Here is a 22,687-nt window from a genome sequence, read left to right as displayed (position 1 = left end):
ATTTGCAGATGACACAAAATTATTCAGAGTAGTTAAATCACATGCAGATTGTGCTAAATTGGAGGAGGAGCTTGCGAGATGGGGCAACCAAATAGCAGATAAAATGTAATATGCACAAGAGCAAGGCAATGCATATAGGAAAAAATAACCCATGCTGTAGTTACACGATGTTAGGTTCCATATTAGGAGTTACCACTTAGGAAAAAGATCAAGGCGTCATACTGGATAATACATTAAAATAGTCAGCTCTGTGTGCTGCAGTGGTCAAAAAAAGCAAACAATGTTAGCAATTATTAGGAAGAGAATGTGAATAAAAATGAGAATGTCATAATGCCTCTGTATTGCTCCATGGTGAGACTGCATCTTGAGTACTGTGTGCAATTGTGGTCGCCGCATCTCAAAAAAGATATAGTTGCACTGGAGAAGGTACAGAGAAGGGCAATCAAGATGATAAAAGGGCATGGAACAGCTCTCATATGAGGAAAGGCTGAAGAGGTTAGGGCTGTTCAACCTGGAGAAGAGACGGCTGAGGTGGGATATGAGATAGGTCTATAAAATCATGGAAGGACTAGAACGGGTAAATGTGAATCTGTTATTTATTTTTAAGCCCTGTCCCAGGGAAGCACACACCAGAACTTACTCCTGCTCGAAGGAGCAGGTAAGTTCTTCAATAACAAAAAAAAAACGCTAGTTAGGGTAAGCTTAGGGGTTGGGGATGAGAAGGAAAGAGGGAGGAAAGATAGAATTAGGGTTAGGGAAGTTCCCTCCCAGTCCGCTCCTTTATTGAAGCAGACTGGGAGGAAACTGGGCAAAGTCCCATTCGCAATGCCAAACGATTCTTTTAAAATCCACCCCCCTCCAGCATGCGGAGGAGGCCAACGGCCTGCACATGCGCGGGCAGACATTAAAATCCGGTGCGCAAGTGCGCACGGGAATCGCATTTTATAACATGCGCGCTGACGCATGCGTGTTAGAAAACAGCTGTGTCCATGTGCATGCGCGGGCCTTTTAAAATATAGTTTTTAGGGAATAGCCACTGCTATTACTGGCATTAATGGAATGGGATCTATTTAATGTTTGGGTACTTGGCAACTGTTGGAAACAGGATGCTGGGCTTGATGGACCCTTAGTCTGATCCAGTATGGCAACTTCTTATTTTCTTATAACTGACGAGGCTTGCGTGGCAGTGGTTTTGTAGGAAGGTCCATGGATGCTCAGGAAAACTTTCCCAGTCTTTCTAAGCTCTGGGAGAGCTTTTCCGTCTTGGTGCTACTGAATGAAGTTATCCACTTAAGTGGCCAATTCTCGTCCTCCTTGTTCAAAGAGAAACATGGATTCAGTAGGACAATGTTCAAATGCTTTTCATTGTGAAAAGGTACCCCTACCTTATCAAGTGCACTCATAAAGTGCTGATCGCCATTCAAAACTGTGTTGACAAGCTGAACAAATTTACCATGGACTTCCAATACAGACTCCACAAACTGTGTCGGCATCTAAAAATATATTTGGTGAAAAGAAGCACTTGTAAATATAACCATCAAGTGGGATCACATTTAAAAACAAAACTACAAACACCGCCCCCCCCCCCCATTTCCTTCCAAAACTGAAAACAAGTAATCAGTTGCATCTTATAGTTCTATAATATTGTAGATGGGAGGAGGTACGGAGACAGCACTGGTAAATGGTGGGCTGGTTAAAAAATATTAATGATTATTCAAAAGGGAACAGTTAGGGTTGGGAAAACATTTCAGTGGCACATTTTTTCATTGAAATGCTAAAATAATCTCACTGTTAAATCTGGAACAATGTTTGCACTATAACAAAATCAGAGCAAAGCTTTGATAAATTTCCCCATCACTCACCCAGTCCTTAAGGCCTCTATTCTAAGCGTGTAAAATATCATAGACATAAATCCATAAAAAAGAGAGAGGCATCTCATAGGCTGCTAAAACACGTTTCTTACAGCATGAGGAAAAATTGCCATAGGCCCATTATCTTCGGTTAGCCAACTATCTCTGTGGCTCCAGAATTATGCAGAATGAAACCACAGCGACTGTGAATCACACAGATATGCAGACACCAACTCACGTTTTCCTGAGAAAGGTTGCTAGTTGCTTTAAGGCCTTCCTCATGGATATGGTTCTGTAGTTCCTGAATCATATGAGGTAAGCCATTTGACACAGCACGAAGCAGAGTATACATGTTTGCCATATCTGGAATTTGAAAAATATATATACACATTCACAAAAATATATATGTTTTAATGGACAGCACCCTTTCCCATCCCCCTACCAGTCTGTTTAAAACTAGCAAAAGCTGTGTAATCCACATAAATAGCTTTAACTTGCCTGACTGCCTTTTTCAATATAACAAGTATAGTAAATTAAATAGAAATTTACAAGATAGAGAGTAAAATAAAAATAAATAAAAGCAAAAAAGACAATACTATTGGGAAACTGTGAGTGGGGGTAAGGGAGGCTGGAAGGACAAATATCACTGGAAAGGGGGGGATGTGCAGAAAAGTGGAGAGAAAAAATACCCAAGGAAGAAGAAAACCAACTATAGAGAAGTTTACCATACTACTGGCGTTGAGCATCAGCTGATGGCCAGAACTTAATTTCTGGACCTTTGCCATAAAGAATTTCTTAGCATAGGGAATACCTTTCCTAAAATAATCTTTTCTTGTAATGAGAAATAACTCATTACAGTGGAACAGTGCTTGGCAACATGTGTTATTTCAATAGACACAGCATTTAAAAAGCCTTGTCTCCTGTTCCACTATATTTAATATTAAAAAAAAAAAAAAAAGGCAAGTCAACATTATATCATAAAAACAGACAAAAATGATATAAATCTGTGGGGTTTCTATACACTGCACATATATATAAGAAAATTATTCCTTACCTGCTAATTTTCATTCCTGTAGTACCACGGATCAGTCCAGACGGTGGGTTATGTCCCCCATCCAGCAGATGGAGTCAGACAAAGCTTCGGAGGGTGCTGCCTTTTAAGCCACCAGTGCACCCTCTGCCACTCTTCAGTAATAAGAATATCAAAGCAGTAGACACAGAGGAGGATGGATCAAGGAAACCAGACCAGTGTAACTTTGAACAGGGTTTATGGAAAACACACAAACTAATGCCAAGAGGCAAACTTGCAAAAAGAACTATTGAACAGCCCCGTCAAAGAGAGGCTACAACAGTGGTAGGTGAACAGAGAAGCAAAGGAAAGGAAGTCGAGCAGTAGATCCAAAACAGAAATCCCAACAGGGAGGGCACTGGACTTATCCGTGGTACTACAGGAATGAAAATTAGCAGGTAAAGGATAATTTTCTTTTCCCTGTACGTACCCGGATCAGTCCAGACTGTGGGATGTACCACAGCTTCCCTAAGTAGGGCCCGTGATAGACTTGCTCGAATGACCCTGTCACCAAAGGAACCAAAAGACGACGACTGGAGATCCAAATGATAATGTGTAGCAAAGGTATGCAACGACTTCCAGGAGGCCACTCGGCATATCTCCTGGGAAGAAACGGACTGGCTCTCCGCCCAGGATGCCACCTGAGAACGAAGAGAGTGGGCCCTAATGCCCAGCGGGGGTTGCCAACCCACTCCTATATACGCTGCCACAATTGCTTCTTGCAGCCAGCGAGCAATCCTTGTCTTCGTAGCCTTGGATCCTTTCTTGGGACCATGCCAAAGGACAAACAAATGATCTGACAGACGAAATTCAGGATGCACTTGACATCAAGCTTACAGAGATCTCGTGGATCGTCAGTGGAGAAAGAAGGGAGCTCCACCGTCTGATTCAGATGAAATGCAGAAACCACCTTGGGCAGAAACAAGGGCACCTTGCGCAAGGTGACCCCAGAATCCGTGAAATGGAGGTAAGGTTCCCTGCAAGACAGCGCCTGGAGTTCGGAAACCCGGCGGGCAGAGCAAATGGCCACGAGGAAAACAATCTTGAGGATGAGATCCTTGAGGGTAGCGGCACGCAGAGGCTTGAAGGGAGGGCCGCCCAAGATCCGGAGAACCAAATTGAGGCTCCAGGAAGGACAAGGAGCCTGCACCAGAGGCTTCAGATGCTTCACTCCCTTGAGGAACCAGACGATATCCGGGTGAGAGGAAAGTGGAATTCCCTCCTGTCGATGGACCAGGGATCCAAGGGCAGAAAACTGAACCCTCAGAGAGTTGTAGGCGAGGCCCTTCTCCAGACCTGCCTGAAGGACCGAAAGGATCTGAGGTACAGAAGCCATCCGTGGAAGTGCTGAATAGGAAGCACACCAGGATTTGAAAACTTTCCAAACCCGGACATAAGCGATGGATGTAGAAGTCTTCCGAGCCTTGAAGAGTGTCGAAACTACAGCCTCCAGATATCCACGGCGTCTCAGTCTGCACCTCTCAAAAGCCAGGCCGCAAGACAAAAGCGATCTGCCTGGTCAAAAAATACTGGCCCTTGATGTAGTAGGCGCGGCAGATGGCCTAGGCGGAGAGGGCCGTTCACTGCTATGTTGATCAAGTCCGCAAACCAAGGACTGCGGGGCCATTCCAGTGCCATCAGAATCACCGGACCCTGGTGGACTTCGATTCTCTGGAGGACCTTGCCCACGAGGGGCCACGGTGGAAACACGTAGAGGAGAAGGTGACGTGGCCACAGGAGCACTAGCACATCCATGCCTTCCGCGCCGTGCTCCCTTCTGTGACTGAAGAACCGTGGTGCTTTTGCGTTGAGGGAGGTGGCCATGAGATCCAGGCGAGGGGTCCCCCAATGCTGGATGAGGAGCTGCATTGCCTCCTCGGAGAGCTCCCACTCCCCAGGATCAAGACATTGTCGACTCAGGAAGTCCGCCTGAATGTTGACTACCCCTGCAATGTGAGAGGCCGCCAGCCGAGAGAGGTGGATCTCCGCCCACGCCATCAGCTTGTCCATCTCCAACGAGACATGACTTCTCGTGCCCACCTGGTGATTGATATACGCTACCGTGGTTGCGTTGTCTGAGAGAATTCTGATCGCCCAATGATGGACGAGGGGGAGGAGACTCCTCAGTGCCAGACAAACTGCTCTGGTTTCCAAGCGATTGATTGGCCAAGTAGCTTGAGACCTCATCCACTGCCCCTGAACTGAACTCATCTGGCAGACTGCCCCCCAGTCGGAGAGACTTGCATCCGTGGTGACCACCACCCATTCCGGAGTGTCCAAGGACATCCCCTGCGCCAAATGGAGCGGGTATAGCCACCAAAGCAGGCTGTCTCTGGTGAGCTGCGGGAGTGGAAGGATGGCCTGGAAATCCTGCGACACTGGTTTCCATCGGAAGAGTAATGCTCTCTGCAGCGGACGCAAATGCGCAAAAGCCCAGGGTACGAGATCGATAGTGGATGCCATGGATCCCAGGACCTGTAGGTAATCCCAAGCCATGGGAAAGGAGAGGCAAGAGAAGCGCTGAACCTCCGCCGAGAGCGACTGGGCCCGATCCGGCCGGAGGAAAACCTTGCCCGTCGCTATGTCGAACCGTGCTCCCAGGAAGTCCAGAGACTGCGAAGGAGTAAGACTGCTCTTGGCGTAGTTGATAACCCATCCGAGGGATTGTAGGAGATGTACTACTCTGTTGACCGCCCGGTGACTCTGGATCAAAGTCTTCGCCCGAATGAGCCTGTCGTCCAGATATGGGTGAACCGGAATTCTCTCTCGTCGGAGAGCTGCCGCTACCACCACCATTACCTTCGTGAACGTTTGGGGGGGGGGGGGGCGGTTGCCAAGCCTAAAGGTAGAGTTTGGAACTGAAAATGCTGACCAAGAATCTTGAATCGCAGGAAACGCTGATGCGTTTCCTGCGATTCACATTCCCATGCTGATGGGAATGTGAAGGTAAGCCTCCGACAGATCAAGGGAGGCCAGGAATTCCCCCTGATGGACTGCAGCAATCACCAAGCGCAAGGTCTCCATCCTGAAGTGAGGGACCTTGAGTGACTTGTTGACCAACTTGAGATCCAAAATTGGGCGGAAGGATCCCTCCTTCTTGAGGACCACAAAGTAGACTGAATAATGGCCGGAGCCACTTCCGTGGGGGGGCACCGGGATGACTGCCCCAAGAGCTAGGAGTCTGTCGAGAGACTGTTGTACAATGAGCTGCTTTTGGGGTGGCCCGCAGGGAGAGAAGAGGAATCTGTCCCTTGGGGGTTGAGCAAAGTCCAATACACAGCCGTGCCTTAGAATATCTAGGACCCACTGATCCGACATGATATGGAACCACTCCTTGTAGAAAAGAGAGATCCATCCCCAATCCTGGGAGTCGGGGAGTGGGCCAGTCTGGCATCATTGGGAAGACTTGGAGGATGCCCCTCGTGCCATCCTGTCCCTTGCCGGTCTGCGGCCTCGAAAGGAACGGGACCAAGACTGAGATCGGGAAGAGGGCGTCCGAAGCGTCACCTGTCTTGTGGTGCAGAAGTGGCGTTGACTGCAGAACCGGCTTCTGGAGGTATTGAACGATCTAGTAGTTCACGGCAGATCTTCTGGGAGCCTATGCACCGTGTTCTCTCCGAGAGGCTTGATAATCTGGTCCAGATCATCCCCAAAAAGGAATTTCCCTTTAAAAGGAAGAGATCCCAACTGTGTCTTGGAGGAGGAATCTGCCGACCAGTTGCGGAGCCAGAGAAGACGTCGGGCCGAGACTGCCAATACCATTGATCTGGCCAAAACTCGGAAAAGGTCATACAGGGCATCTGCTCCGCAGGCAATGACAGCCTCCGAACGGTCAGCCTGAAGTGCTTCCTCGGTGGTAGCTCTTGTGAAGTGAGGAGCTGCTGCACCCAGCAAAGTCCCGCTCTTTGTGCCAGTGAGCTACAAATGGTCGCCTAGACTCCCAGCACGGAAACCTCAAACACTCTTTTGAGATAGACCTCTAGGTTCTTGTCTTGCAGATCCCGTAATGCTGTGCCTCCCATCACCAGAATGGTTGTCATTTCGTGACTGCCTAAACCGCGGAGTCGACCTTCGGGACCTTAAGTAGCTTGAGAAAGTCCTCAGGGAGGGGGTATAGTTTTCCCATTGCCCCGCTGATCTTGAGGGAGGCTTCGGGCGAATCCCATTCCCTAGCCAACAGCTGGAGAAAAGTCGGATGGGTAGGAAAGGCCCTGATCAGAGGGCGGAGCCCCGCAAGCATGGGGGTCTCCCTTCTTCCCCGGAGTGGAACCAGACAGATCCAGAGGGGCCTCAATGTCCAGTTCCTGCAGGATATGTGGGATAAGGGTGTCCAACTCGTCTCTCTGGAAAATCTGCAACACCCTAGGGTCGTTCCCTTCCATCTGTGAAGCAAGCAGGGGATCATCCAAGGTCAGGCTCTGGCACAAATCCACCCCCCCCCCCACAGGGGGGAGAACCAGAAGCACCCTGGAGGACCCCTGAGGGACCCCCGGGGCCCACATCCCTGGGGCCTCTACTCTCTGGGGGACTCTCACGGGAGGAGAGTCAGCCGTCCTGAAAACTTTGGGAGGCAGAGGCCCAGGAGCGGGATCCAGAGGCTGGGACATCCTGACCAGATAGGCATTGTACATGAGAAGCACAAAGTCTGTGGAAAACGGAGGTGGGCCCGAGGGAGGCAAAACAGAGGAATCCCCAGAAGGTAAAACAGGCCCCAGCAGCAGAACCGGTGTTATAACCGGTGGTAAAAGCGTAGAAATATCATCCGATTCGTCTTCTGGGGGAGCCGGGGCCGCTGGATCTGCATCCAAAATGGCCACCGTTCCCGCGCTCAGCGGGATTGGGGCCTGCCTCTGCCTGTGAAAGCGCGCTTGGCTGCGCGAAACTGAACATCCCGCTGATTGCAAGGTGCCCTCCCCCTCAGGGAGGCACCTCGTGCAGATCCCTTCGCGGGAGAGCCTTGAACCGAGCTCCCAGCAGGCTGAACATCAGAAAGCCCTCGGCATGACTGGAAGGAAGGGAGGGGAGCCGCGAGGAAATGACAGGCAGTGCAATTGGAAGCGAGAAAGAGCCTCCGCTTACTAAATCACACCAACCCTAAGAGCTCCACAGGCGCCGCAGAAGAATGTGACCTCTCTGCGAATAGCAGCCCCAAGGAATGTGTTTCTCGGGGCCGTGGGTCGGAACGCGGCGGGGGGGGGGGGGGGGGGGGGGGAAGAGGTTGAAACCTCCAATATGCACCCCCAGAAGAGCTATATTGGAAATGAAAGCTGAAAAAAAAAAGAACCAAAACAGTACACAGAACTTACCCCGCACAGCCCAATGGGGAAAGGAAACAACAGGCAAAGAGAGAGATAACAGATCTGTCTGCAAGTTAAATCGGGAAATTCTTTTTTTTTTTTTTTTTTTTTAATCTAAAGAACTTGATCCATCAAAAGAAGCTTAAGAGTAGAAAGGGAAGAAAACAAGTACTCTAAGAATGTAGTGGGGAATCAGAGGTTTCCCTGCTCCTATCTGCTGGAGTCGGAAAGATACTGAAGAGTGGCAGAGGGTGCACTGGCTTATAAGACAGCACCCTCCGAAGCTTTGTCTGACTCCATCTGCTGGATGGGGGACATAACCCACTGACTGGACTGATTCGGGTACGTACAGAGAACTATCTGTTAAGTTTATTTTTACAAGTTTTCTTTTTCTTATTTAGCATGTAAAGTTGTAGGGCTTTTCCTAGTAGCTTTGTCCATCTCTAATTTGAGTTAATTTGCCAAAAGCAATATTTCCAATAAAGGGCATAGCCACTCTAGGGGAGATATTCACTTATCTCTGGCTCAGTTCTCCTTACCGCTCCTCCTCTCTTGCCGGATGATGGTGTGGCATTCAGCATGCAGGAACTGTAAGTGGTCAGCCACCATCCTCTGCTGGCACTCATGAATCACTATGCCATATGAGCTGGGGTGCAAGTATTTCCGACATCGCATCTCTTCATCTTTTAATCTAGCTAAAATCTATAAAGAAACAATTCTCAAACATCAGATTCCCTGACCAATCAGTCACTAAAATTAAAACATATTTGCCAAAGGGAAATAAAAATAAATTTTCTACAGGTAAAGATGCTGCTGTCTCAAATATCCACTAAACTCTGGCCGCTCTGCCATCTTCTGTGAGAGACTTTTACCTCATCATACTTACAGTTCCCCCACTGCTTCCACTCTGAAATATTTTAAATATCAGCATCTGAGCCCGTTTGCACCAATAATCTTAAATGAAGCATAATTCTTCGCTCTCAGAAATGAAGATGAGCGGCCTTTGTCCTTCAGAGAGGTGATGCTCAAACCAGCCAGTTGGGTTTTCAGGATATCCCTATTGAATATGCCTAAGATATATTTGCATGCACTGACTCTAATATATTCATTTTCTTTTAATATTTTTACTTACATTTTAAGTTTGTACTTGATTTAAACTTGAAAATGCAAAGTAACACAATAATCAGTAATTACAGCAATCAAAGCAATAAGAAAAATAAAACAACTAACAAACATGAAACTCATATTAAACATCAATAAGACATAATTATTCTGGATAGAAAAAACAACATACCACACCTACCACCGCTCAACATAATGAACCAAAAGACAGCAATTTCCCCAGTCACTCATGCCCGCAACTTAGGGGTCATAATCGACAGTGAACTATCCTTCAAGAACCATATCACAACCAAAATCAAAGAGGGATACCACAAACTACTAACTCTAAGATGACTAAAACCTTTCCTAACCCCAGACGACTTCAGAACAGTACTTCAACTACTCATTTTCTCCAATCTGTTATTCAACTTACCACTTACCACAATCCGCCCACTCCAAATCTTACAAAATACAGCTGCCAGAATCCTCACAGGAACAAAAAAACATGAACATATTACTCCAATTCTTATAAAATACAGCTGCCAGAATCCTCACAGGAACAAAAAAACATGAACATATTACTCCAATTCTTATATCACTACATTGGCTCCCAATAAATTACGAATAGACTACACAAAATAATATACTAAAAACAAATCAATTGGTTAAGTACATCAATAAAACTACACTCACGAAACCTCCGCTCAACAAAGGACTCTTAAAAATTCCACCTGCTCGACCCAAACAACTAATATCAACTCGCGAAAAAGCCATATCCCTCGGAAGCCCCAAACTCTGAAACACTCTCCCAACTGAACTTAGAACACAACAAAACTTAAAAACCTTCAAGAAAGAACTGAAAACCTGGATGTTCACCAAAGCCTACCAAAACACCTAATGAATTTCCATTCCCCCCCACCCCCGCAACATAACAAGGCTCCCAACCATGATATTCATTTCCTCCCAACCTACTAAACGTCCTACCTTACCTGTTCTATGTAACCATTTTATACCCTTCCTGTTCTATGTAACCATTTAAACTATGCAATCTGCTCCATGTAACCATTTTATATCCATTGTATACCCTTCATGTACTACATAACCACTTTGTACCCTTCCTGTTCTATGTAACCATTTTTAACCACTGAAAGCACATAGTTAACTTTTCTAATTCGATTACTGGAACCTGCTCAGAAAGACTCTACTAACTTTCTTAACATATGTTCAACATGTTTTAACATTTTGTTATCCATCAAAATTTGTAAACCGTTGTGATGGCGAAACCGAACGACGATATATAAAACTCGACAAATAAATAAATAAATAAACATAGAGAAGTGTTTCCCAACCAATGTGCCACAGTACACTGGTGTGCCTACAGATCTGACCAGGTGTGCCAAGGAAAAAAGTCACTTCTGCCTGCTGCTCAGATCCAGACCAGCACTTGGGCTCTGCTTGCAGCAACAAAAGACAGTAGCAGTGGCTCTTAAACATACAAGCGCTCCTTTTTGAGATCATGTGTAGTCATGCATGCCTCTCTTCCTAGCATGTGATAATTAATGGGCAGCTTACAGGGCATGAATAACTAGGCCCTGCTTTGGGCAGCACATAGCACCTCCTCGTCCTCGCCTTCCTGAGCCTGCACAGAAGAAGCCAGTCACCCTAAAAGGATGTGCACAATTGAACCCAAGCCTGCAGTCTTACATACAGACTGAACCAAAGTGCAGGCCTGAGTAACACAAAATGGAGTCTTCAGCCATGTGATGAAGCTATGAATCATCAGAGAAGAAGAAATCGCAAGTGTTCTTCCCTATCAGATGTCTGTCTATACCTCAGAATTTGCTAGTACACCCTGGACACACAAACTGCTAAGCAAGTCCCTGGGGGAAACTTTGTATCTAACCATGAAACCAGCTATGAAGCGGGTATTGTTGAGGAAATGTCTGCTGATGAACCTCATTACTGACAGTGAGAAGATGCACATATATCTGGACTCAGAAGAGGTAATTAGCAGCCCATTAATCCTGTGTCTATAGATGGTGGTGATATCCAATCAGAGATCAACATTGGATCCTATGGAATGAATATGCAATGAAGTCCGGAGCACAGAAAAAGACTCTAGACCAGTGGTTCTCAACCTTTTTTCTGTTGGGACACACCTGACAATTGGTTCTCACATACGTGACACACAACACATGACTATCAAGGGGCTAAATGTAAAAGTACAGTTTGCATCCACAGGAATCCCCCTGACCCACAATAATGGATGTAAAGCAGAACGACATTCCCCATACAACACCCTACAAAAAAAGATATTCTGCTTCTGGTATCATCTTGATAACATCAACACAAACTCCTCCTACTACTAGGCTCAATTGCCCTACTTATGAAAAGACAGCAGTTTACCTCCAGTGCATGTCTTCTTGAGAAAATACAACAAATAAAACTGATACAAATGCTTACATGCTAGTAAAATACCTCACCTCGGTCATACACACAGAACCGACCTAACATACTTCCAGGATCTGCAGTATTGCGCATACTCTAATCCACACACAGTTACACCTGTATTATGGGAATGCTACTCAAACAGTAACAACCCTACCTATGAAAAAGCAAAACTATAAATATTAAATCAAGCCCTAAACACCAATACACCTCCTATTAGGAAAAAGAACAAGCCAAGCAGCTATAGATCCCCACACAGAAATAACTGTAAAACTATACTAACAAACATAATAAATGTTTCAAAACAGCTATGAACAGAGCAACATCCAACAAATAAAAACTGAGAAAAATTATTAAAAATTCTCCAAACACCAATAAAATATTTCAAAACAACAGTCACATCACATAATATTCGGTAATTAAAATGGCAGTCAATCAAAAAAAATAAACTTAAAAAGCCACCTTTACTTATCCCCTCCAGCAGCTCTCCTACTCCTCTTCCATGCAGGCCCTCTTCCTTAGGGCACATGACCAGTCTCTCATTCTCTCTCTCACACACACACGTTCCAGTCACAACCCCACGACCAGTTTCTGTCTCTCGCACACCAATCATCTCCCTATCAGTCTTTCTCTTACAAAGACACCAGTCACAGTCCCGACCAGTCTCTCTCTCTCATGCACAAACACACGCTTCCCACACCCATGTTCTATCTTACATGCTGTGTCTCACACACATCCAGATTTCTCACTCCCATGCTCACTCTCTCCACATGCACAGGCTTCTCATTCCCATAATCATGTTCGCTCTCTCTCACACGCGCACCAGTCTCTATCTCACTCCCATGCTCAGGCCTCTCATTCCCATAATCACTTTCTTTCTCTCACACACAACCATCAGTCACTTCCCCAACCAGTCTCTCTCTCATGCATATACACACATACAGGCTTCCCACTTCTATGGTCTCTCTCACATATACAGGCTTCTTACTCCCATGATCTCTTACATACTCAAGTTTCTCACTTCCATGCTCCTTCTTTCACTCACACACCAATCATCTCCCTGACCAGTCTCTCTTTCTCTCACACACACACTCCAGTCATCTCCCTGACCAGTCAATTTCATTGTCTCTCACATATACACACGTCTCCTCTCCGACTAGTTGTTCTCAATCACACACATGCTCTCTCTCACACTTACATACATGCTCTCAATAAAATACATGCTCTCACATACAGCCTCTCAATCACAGTTACACATACACAATCACACAGGCTGGTGGGCTGACTCTCTGTATCTCTGACTTCCTGCCCCCCCCACCCCCGAGCAAAAATGGTAGCTGCAGCAGCCTCCTCCTCCTCCAGCCCTCGCAGGCCAAGAAAGAAGAATCCCATCGGCTGCGGGGAGGCTAATGCTGCAGTCTCCTTTGACGATTGCCGGCAGCTTCTGATTTTACTTTGGGCCGATGCTGCTGCTGCTACTTTTCAATACAGCTTGGCTCTTTCTTCTTTCTGCGCACCCCACTGCATATCACTTCCCAATCCAATTTTCAATACAGCTTGGCTCTTTCTTCTTTCTGCGCACCCCATTCCATCAGCTGGTCTATTTCCTGTGCACTTGCTGGCTCTTAGTTCCTCCCTGGCAACTGATATAGGCCACTGTCGTCGCATAGTCCAACATCATGTGAACCGCTTGATTCCGCAGCCTGTGGCTGAATTGCAAGCATGCCAACTATACCATCCGGGCCTCCAGATGATTGATGTTCCAGCAGGACTTTTCAAGTAAAAGTATTAGTACATACACCATGTAATCAAAACCTTTACCATTTAAAGTAAAAAAAAAAAAAATTTTTTCCTAGCGTGTAGACAGATGAACTCAGGATCAGTGGGTTTATGCTCCCCTGCCGGCAGTTGAAGGCGGAGCAAGCTGATGTCACAGTATATATACCCTTGCAGTGACCCAGCCTGCCAGTATTCTTCATCTCCAGCAGATGGTGGACGGGCATCTCCATATGGGGATTACTTTGAGCTTTTTGAAAGGAGAAATTCTAAATTCAGGAAAAGAAAGTTGATGCCTGGCTACTATCACCGAAGCCACTCCTCTGGCCGAGGTCTGGACCAAATCACAGCCTGGGTCTCCTAAAAAGGTGGCAGCAGGCTCCATAATTGCTCTGGAATTACCTCCAGACTCATCAACCTCATGAGAGAGAAGCAGACAAGATCTCGCCACTAGGGCGCAATAGGAGACAATCTGTAAATTCATCATCACTGCCTCAAAGGCTTGCTTAAGAAAAGCCTCAATCCTTCTATCATCATGTACATTCTTAATGCCGCTCCTCCCTCTTTAGGAATAGTCGTCCACTTAGACACGGCACATACCAGAGTATCCACTTTACAAAAACACAAACGCTCTCTCAGAGCCAGATCCAGGGGGTACAGGCCTTCCAATATCTGACCCCCTTTAAAATTTGCCTCTGAGGCTTCCCATTCCAGACCAGTCAATTCCTGGATGGCATCCATCACCGGGAAAAAACAAGAGGCTTTATGTAAGGAAACCAAAATGGGATTCTTCCTTGGCTCTCACATAGCATCTGAACCAGGAACACCCAGCTGTTTCAAGGTCTGAGATATCAGGGCCAGCAGTTCATCTCTATGAAAGAACCGCAACATGGTTCGATACAGTTCCAGCCCTGGAGGAATTTCTCTATCTTCCAGGGAAATTAGGATCAACCTCATCAGTGTCATCCGGATTCCTGTAAACATCCGCAGGGAGCCGAAGCAAGCCCCTACGCCTAAGCATAGGACTGGAAGAGGGAGAAGCCACCAGCTGAGGGTCCGACCTGACAGAAATGGGGGAAGTGGAAGACTGCGCCTGAAAGGCTTGTAAACCCTGAAAAAATTCCACCCAAGAAAAAGCAGCTGGATCCAGACCAAGCCCAGAAGGAACTGGAGCTGGTCCCACAGATCTGCTCTCGCCAGCAGAGAAGCCCGTCAAGGGAAAACCAAGATCTGGCATTCCCCCAGTCAAGGCTTTGACCAACCCATCATCAGAATGTGAAGAGCCAGGCTTACCAAAATCCGAGGAAGACAACTCTCTCTGAGAGTCTGAGCAGTACTGACATAGGTTAGAAGCCAAGTCAGGCTGAGAAGCCCTAATATGACAGGCTACACAAATAGGAAGATACTTAGGTTTCTTGCTTACCGGCGCCATCACTGTGGTAAACTGCACCAGTTCAATCCCATTGTTGCGCTCCACTATCTCAATGATGCCTTATGAAACCCTTGCATCATTATGACGATGTTGTACACAGTACCACTGGCACCCAAACTGCATCCATCTGTCGCTGGGCAATGCTTAACAGCACCACTTCTCAGGTAGCCACGACACCTGAAGATGCCCAAAGCGGTTAACTGCAGACTTGATGATCATGGTATTAGTGGTCAACAGTGTTCCCCAGCACGCTAAAATGTCAAGGAAGCCCATGGTGCTATGCGGCTGCAGCTGTCACCCTGAGGTGTCTGACTGCACCCGCAGGTGCCCACAGTGGTGATGGCTGTAGAGCCAATAGCACAGTCAACGCTTGTCAGCAACTGACCACATCTATGGCACCGAATGATGTTGCATCCCCAGCATTGGTGGCGCACAACAGCACCGAAGATGCCCAATAGTATCTTGAAGGCAGAGAAGTTCATAGTGCCCATGGCCCCTGAACACAGTGATGACCCCCACCTCATCCGAAGGCAGCAATGGTCTGGCGGGGCCACTGGTGCCCATGTCGCCTGAAGGCATCAATGGTCCAGTGGCACCAATGGCATCCACAGTACCCAAAGGTCCCGTGGCACTGACCCATTCAACAGCACCCCAGCGCTCAAAAGAACGGAGAATGCCTTGACGACGTCCATGGTGTCCACCAGAACTCAAAGGCATCGATGATGCCATGGAAGTGAATGGCTTCGACAGCATCTATGGCGGTCACCACAACAATGTCTATGGCAGTCAACAGCACTCATGGTGCTCGAAGTGTCGATGGAGCCTACCTCACACAAGGGCACACATGGCAACATGGCACACAAAAAGCCCCAGAGTACTCAATGGTGTCAGCATCCATGGTGCTTCACAGCATCTACGATATCGATGGTATTCCATGGCACTCAGCGGCACCAATGCACACGATGCCCATGTGGAATGCTGCTCATCAGTGCCTACAACACTCGACATCAAAGGTGCTGTCTGCGCTCTATGGTACCCTTGGCACACAACGACAACCATGGTGCACCCACAATGCCCATTCCCGACACTCGAGGGCCCTGGTACTCGATGGGGTCGTTGGCATCCATGTTGTGTTGGCATCCCTGATACCCCACATTGCTGAAAGTATCTGTGGCGCTTGAGGCCCATAGTGCTCGGTTACACCCAAAGCGCTAAATGGGTCAAGGGTATCCATGGTGCTCGTCGGCATCCATGGCCCAATGATGCTCAACTACATCAAGGGCAGCCATGGCATCAAACATCAATAGCAACCATGGTACCATGGCTGCCAATTAGGTATAGGGCAAAATTTTGATTGTTAGTCACAATATTTAAATTGTTGCGTAAAACTACGCCTTGCATGCTTCAGAAAAAATTAAAATGGTATAGTCCAATACATGCTTTTCACTCAAAAATTATGTACTTATTGTAGTTACCTTTGAGTAGAAATTATAAAGCACAAAGATTGTGGGATAGAGCTTTCTCATACGTGGCCCCAAAATGCTGGAATGTCTTACCATTGCATCTGAGACAGGAAACAGATTTAAAAATGTTTAGAAAGGGGGTGAAGGCTTTGTTTTCCAAGAGGCATTTGGGTAAAGTTCTGTTGTTCAATTTATAAAGTACTGTATATGTGATGTTGATTTTGTGTTTTATTTGCATTTTATGTATGTTTTTATGTAAACCACACTGAACACTAAATTGTTGGAAGTTTGCGATTTATAATAAATAAAACTAAATAAATGCCCAATGGCATCAAGGGCATCCATGGTGCTCTACAGCACCCACAAACGCCTGTTGTCCACAGCCGTCAATGGCCCTTGCCTCAAGAGTGGTCTTAATGGCATCAAGGGCGGCCACGGCATTCGGTGGCATCCATGGCACCCAACGCATCAGACCTTTGTTACTCTGGCACAGACGTGCATGACCAACTGATCTCAGGCATGGCACCAATGGTGCAGCAGCCATGCTGATGGCCCGAGCTCATGCTCACCCTCACTCTCAAAGAGACTGCATTGTCACAGCTGACAAGCAGGAGAGGAGTTTATGTCGTCCAGGGTACCAGAGGCCCTTGGAGACTATTTCCTAGGAATGTGGGGAGGATGATCTATCCTCCCCCCATAGGAACAATCCAGTCCTCTCGATTCCTTCACTGCCTGGACCTCCGTCGATGCCAAGCAGTCAGACGATATCACATGGAACTGCAGTATGGGCAAGAACTCAGGCGAGGCCCCAGGCCAGAGGTCTACATGATCCACACATGGACTGCTTACTGTCAGTCCCACCAGCACCTGACAAAGGCATAGAGGCAGACTAAGGAGAGGACACAGAAAATGACGTGCATCTGCAGAATTAATTAGTAAGAAAATAAAGCAGACTCTACCAGGCCACACAGCATAAGACCCACTATTCAGCCAGCAGAGAGCTTAAATAAGAGAAAAAAATAGGGGAAAACAAAAATACCATAAAGTAAGGGTATAAAAAAGGCTCTGTTAGAAAAAAAGAGCTGCAGCTCCAGAAAAAAATCACAGCAGTATCTGTGAGAGAGAGAGCAAAGCTGAATACCGTGACCAAATGGCCCTATGGAAAAAGAGACTGAGATGGGGGCAGGGAAGTAACTATAGCTGCACATGCTCAGTAGAGCATGCTGAAAGCTTTATGGGGCCGATGCAATATTTGTGCGCAGAAAACAGGCACTCAGTGTTGAGGGCCCATTTTCTTAATGTGTGCCCAGTCCCCTCTCCTGGGCAAGCAATGCAATATTTAAATTAGGGGTCATGCTAAAAAGGAGACACTAAGGAAAACTGCGCATCCCTAGCGCCTTCTTGGCATCGGGCGCACAGGAGAGGTGGAGAGGCAGTGTTTATATTGGGCATTCAGAATCATTTTTTCCAAAAAAAAATTTTATTTTTTTTTTTACCTAAATCTGCTTTCTTTGGCTCCTCCTATTTAATATCACGACAATACTATTGGGAGGAATCACGGAAAGCAGGACTTTTCTTTTTTTTTTTCAATACACCTTTGACTGTGGCATACCTTTATGCCAGCCCTGGGTTGGCATAAAATTTGCCGCATTGCAATGGGCGCATAGGCCAAGCGGGAAATATTTTGCATGGCGGGGATTTACTTGTGATGGAATTTACATGTGATGAGTGCTATTAGCTATATGGTGATTTGGACATGTGTTTTGGACATGCTAATCCCCGTATTGCATTGGTTTTATGGATGCATGTCCAATCGCGTTAATCTGTGCGCTAGCTGCTGCGCATGTTATTGCATTAGCCCCTTGATTCTTTGAAAACAAAGTTCCACGTGTGAGGACTGCCATCCTGCTTGTCCCTTGGAGAAATATAAAAATGAAGCAAGGTTGCATCTGTCCTGTAAGCAACATTGTGAGAATAGTTCAGGCTCTCAGTTTGACAGTGAATCCCCACCCTTTCCTACCAAACAAGAAAAGCCTGTTCTGTGCTATTCCTTTCGTGTATACTGTGTGCAAAACTGTGTAGGACCCTAGAGAAAGAGAAAGGACTTACCTTTTCCATATACTGTGAGCAGTTTGACTCTTGTAGTAAATTTGAAGCTTCTTGTTTATAATATTCACCTGTCTCCGTCAGAAAAGGATACTCAAATATTTCCTGATAAAACTGAACATAAAAAGCATTACACTGTGGCAAAATATATTTTTCATCAGTCTGTGTTCACAATGTATCAAAAAATAAGATCTGTATTAGCAAAGACTGAAAATAAAACATTTTACCTTTAGGGGAAATTTTTTCTTATACTGTTCAACATGAACAAAGGAGTTAATAACCCCATGGATTACTTTCTGATTTGGATCCTCCCCACAGCGATCACTAAAAAAGTTGAGAAACAAACATGGAATCATAAGGACAATAAAGGACTTGCCTAGTTATGCTTCAGAGATTATGACAATGCCATTTCGGATTATGACGAATCAGAAGGAGACCTATCCCTTTCATTTCCCAATGTCCAGAACAACTACTTATGGATGGCAGGGTTTGTACTGTGCTGTAGCACATCAACAGATTAATACACTTTCTCTGCTCTCACTAGCATATAAGTCAGCTGTGTAAGCAAATGCAACCTAAGCTCCCAACTACCCAGAAACTGGGGCTTCCCCCTACTGATAAAACAAAGGCTGGAATCTGGTTCTTGGGCCTGTTTCTTTTGCTGTACAGTGCTGGCAAAGAATCACATTAATGCCTTTCTGAACCAGAGGAGAACTCCAGTTCATTATGTGACCTTCAAAAATAAGAGAATAAATATCCTCATTAAAAGCTATGAGATCAGCTTGGGAACTAGTGGGGAGTATCTACTCAGCTGCTGTGAAAGGTTAGTTATTCCAGTATTTTATTCCTGTTTTACTTCGGTAAGCTTATATTCACTAAATGGCACAATAAAACTAGCTAATTCTGAGATGGTTATACCAATTTCCAATCAATATCAAATCAATGTAGTAATGTTACTGGATACAGGTGTAGCTAACATGCTAGCTTCTAATCAAATATTACTACTGGGGAAATTCTGTGCTGCACAACTGTGGAAAAATTGCACAGAATTCCCCTGCTTTGCAGAATTCAGCACAGGGACCAGAAGTTAGTAGTGCAGGCCAGAAAGAGGACATGTTGGTGCTGGCCCATGTGGCCAGAAGGAAGAAGCGTCTGTCTCATTCTAGGCCTGCACAAGCTGGAAGACAAAGGAGATTATAGCCACGATTGCCAGCCTGTGCAGGCCTGGAGAGAACAGGCTGCAGAAGTGGTGGTCTGACAGAGAAGAGAACAGTGGGGGGTTAAACTAGAGACAGTGAGAGGAGTTTGGAGTGGCTGAGGGGTAACAGAGAGAAAGAGCTGGGGAGCAAGGAATCAGAGGTATAGCTGGGGGTGGGGGGGAGGTCAAGCCTGAGGGAGAATGGAGCACAGAGAGGAAGGTGGGGGTCTTGCTGAGGAGGACAAACAGAAGGAAAGCTGGGGAGGGAGGTGCCTGGTTGGGAGGGAAGGTTTGAGCCTGGTGGGGCAGAGAGAGAGAGTTGAGGAGGAGGCCAAACATAGATGGGGCAGAAAGAAAGCTTAAGGTCCTGCTTGGGGTAGGGAGGGGGTTAAAGCCAGGGGCAGAGAGAGAAAGTCTGCAGAATCTTACATTTTGTGTGCAAAATTCTCTCAGGAGTAAATGAATAGTAAGCAGATAATATGTAAATCTGTGATTTACGAAAAAAAAAATTGGCTATAATGCAGAAAAAGATTTCAGCTTGATTTTCTCTCTAGCTTTCTCTCTCTCTTGTTGTGCTTTGCAATTACAACTCCCTATCATACTTGCTATAATTGACAAGTTTCTGATAGAAATTATACACTAGTTATTCAACGAAGAACATTTCCTGGGATATCTAAGGAAGAAAACGGACCTCGCAGGCAGAAACTGTGAGGCCGATATTCAGCACCATTTGTCAAGCTAAATTTGGACTTGGCTGGACAAATGGCAGGATTTGAAAATTCCCACTAGCTGACTGCCTCCAAGTTATCTACGTAGTTGCTCCAGGGTGGAGTTAATATATTTATTATCTGGATTTATATCCTACCTCTGGCTGAATACGTTAGTGGAGTTGCTTACTTGTAACAGGTCTTCTTCATGGACAGCAGAACAAATCAGTCACTCAAGAGGTAATTTCTTCTGATGGCACTAACGTCAGTCAGTTTTTCTGAGTATGTGTGGGAGTTCCCATGCTGCTGCCACCTCAGATATTTATAAGCTGAGGTTCAATTTTGGGGAAGCAATTGGGATAGTGTGACTGATTTGTTTTGCTGTCCATGGAGAACACCTGTTACAAGTAAGCAATTTTACTTTCTCCGAGGATAAGCAGGAACAAACAGCCACAAAAGTGGGGACTCCCAAGCCAGGAGTTGCCTAAAAGATTTTTGCATCCCATAAGAAATGAATGGCAGAAAGACAAAACCAAAACATATTTTGCAGACCTCCTTGGCCAAAACTACTATTACTAGCATTGTGGGAATCTTGGTCCAAGCAGTAGTATTTAGTAAAAGTGTGAATGGATGTCCAAGTGGCAGCCTTAAAAATTTCTTGATTAGAGGCTTTACACAAATGTATAATAGATGTTGCAGTTACTCTTATTTGGTGCACCTTCACTTTCTGTGAAAGAGGAATTCCTGCTTTCGAGAAGCAGTAAGAAATACAGTACATTGAGATAGCCAAGATGAAAGCATCTGCTTTCTGCCTGGATGTCCTTGTCTGTTTATATCATAGGAGAGAAACAACTGGGAAGACTTCTACATGACTTTGCTCTGTCCTGTCCATGTAAAACAGCAAAGCTTTGCTGTTGTAACTCCACACCGATCGTTAGGTCTGTCCCGCAACCGGCACAGCTTACCATCAGCCTGGCCCAAGTCCTGGACGCTGCTGCTAACATCGCCGCTTCCACAAGCCACCTAAGGCATGTGCACCTCTGTGTCTTATAGGTCCCATGGACAGAATCCTCCTGAGGTGCCCTCTGATGATGTCAGCCTTCCCGGGTTATTTAACTGGCATTGAAACTACCAGTCGATGCCTCAGCAACTTGTCCTCCTACATCTCACCAGTGTCGTTGCTCCAGTTCCTGCCTTGCCTCGCTCCTGCCTTGTTCCAGTCCTTGTCTCCTTCCTGCCATGTCCTACTTGTCGTTTTTCTGCCCTATTCCAGTCTTGCCTCATCCTTGCCTTGATCCAGCTTTGCCCTTGTCTAGCCTTGCTCCCTGTTCCCTGTCCTGCTTTCCTGGACTTCCTTCCTCTTCTCTTTCCACTGACTTGATTTCTCGTGCCTTGACCCATGCTTGGATACAGAATCTGCCTGACCATCACCTGCCTCAACACTGTGCCTGGATGCCAACTTTGCTTGCTCTCTACCTGCCTCGACCCTATGCCTGGATACAGACTCTGCTTGATCGCTACCTGCCCAGAGCCATGGATAGCACTTCTTGCTGTGGACCCTCGCCTTTCTGGCCTCAGAACCCAAAACTCAATCCACAGGGGAAAAGGCTGATATAGGTAAAGCCTCTTCTCAGACCCAGCCAGTAGCATGCCTGTCTGCTATTGGCATGAATCCAGCCCATGCCCATGAGCTGGGTAGTACAAATTATACCACGGCCCAAGGACTCACACTCCATGGCAGATTGCTGAAGCTATTTATTTATTTATTTAAGGCTTTTATATACCAATGTTCCTGTACTAGTACATATCATGTCGGTTTACATAGAACCAAAGTTGGAAATTACATCAAACAAGAGGGTACAGATAACAGGGCTAACTTCGTATGAACTTATAGATAAAGCAGCGAACGACTTAAAATAAAATAAAATTATTATAAATATAAGTATAAATATACAAAATACAAATAAACATAAACATTAACATTCAACAAACTTGGATTTACAGCAGACTTGAAAAGCATGAATGCATTATAACATACAGCTTGCAGGGAAATAATGAGATTAAATTATAAGATTAAATGGTTACGGCATCGGACATCTCGCTATGAGTTTGGCGGACACGCCTTCATCTCAGGCCATTCCAGGTTTGGCCCACAAGGTGCAGCAACAGCAGGAACAACTAACAGAGACAGCAGGTTTACTCCAAGGTCTGGCCATATATATAGATGCCCTGCAGTCTCA

At 46.0% G+C, this 22,687-nt stretch overlaps 1 protein-coding gene across 7 annotated transcripts in view; it reads right to left on the bottom strand.

The window, feature by feature from the left end:
• CUL2 (cullin 2) overlaps window positions 1-22,687 on the bottom strand; it is a 323,154-nt gene that overhangs the window by 174,342 nt on the left and 126,125 nt on the right. For all 7 annotated transcript variants that reach the window (XM_029588577.1, XM_029588576.1, XM_029588575.1 and 4 more), the window contains 5 exons: window positions 18,770-18,866; window positions 18,546-18,656; window positions 8,756-8,918; window positions 2,089-2,213; window positions 1,386-1,493 (listed from right to left, as the gene is read on the bottom strand). In XM_029588577.1, the coding sequence (XP_029444437.1) occupies window positions 1,386-1,493; window positions 2,089-2,213; window positions 8,756-8,918; window positions 18,546-18,656; window positions 18,770-18,866 (604 nt within the window). The remainder of the gene's footprint in view (window positions 1-1,385; window positions 1,494-2,088; window positions 2,214-8,755; window positions 8,919-18,545; window positions 18,657-18,769; window positions 18,867-22,687) is intronic.

The sequence above is a fragment of the Rhinatrema bivittatum genome, chromosome 2 (genome assembly GCF_901001135.1).
Source record: "Rhinatrema bivittatum chromosome 2, aRhiBiv1.1, whole genome shotgun sequence".
In the NCBI taxonomy this organism is placed as follows: domain Eukaryota; kingdom Metazoa; phylum Chordata; class Amphibia; order Gymnophiona; family Rhinatrematidae; genus Rhinatrema; species Rhinatrema bivittatum.
Note: the sequence above shows the minus strand (reverse complement) of the source record. Positions and strands in the feature narration are given on the sequence as shown.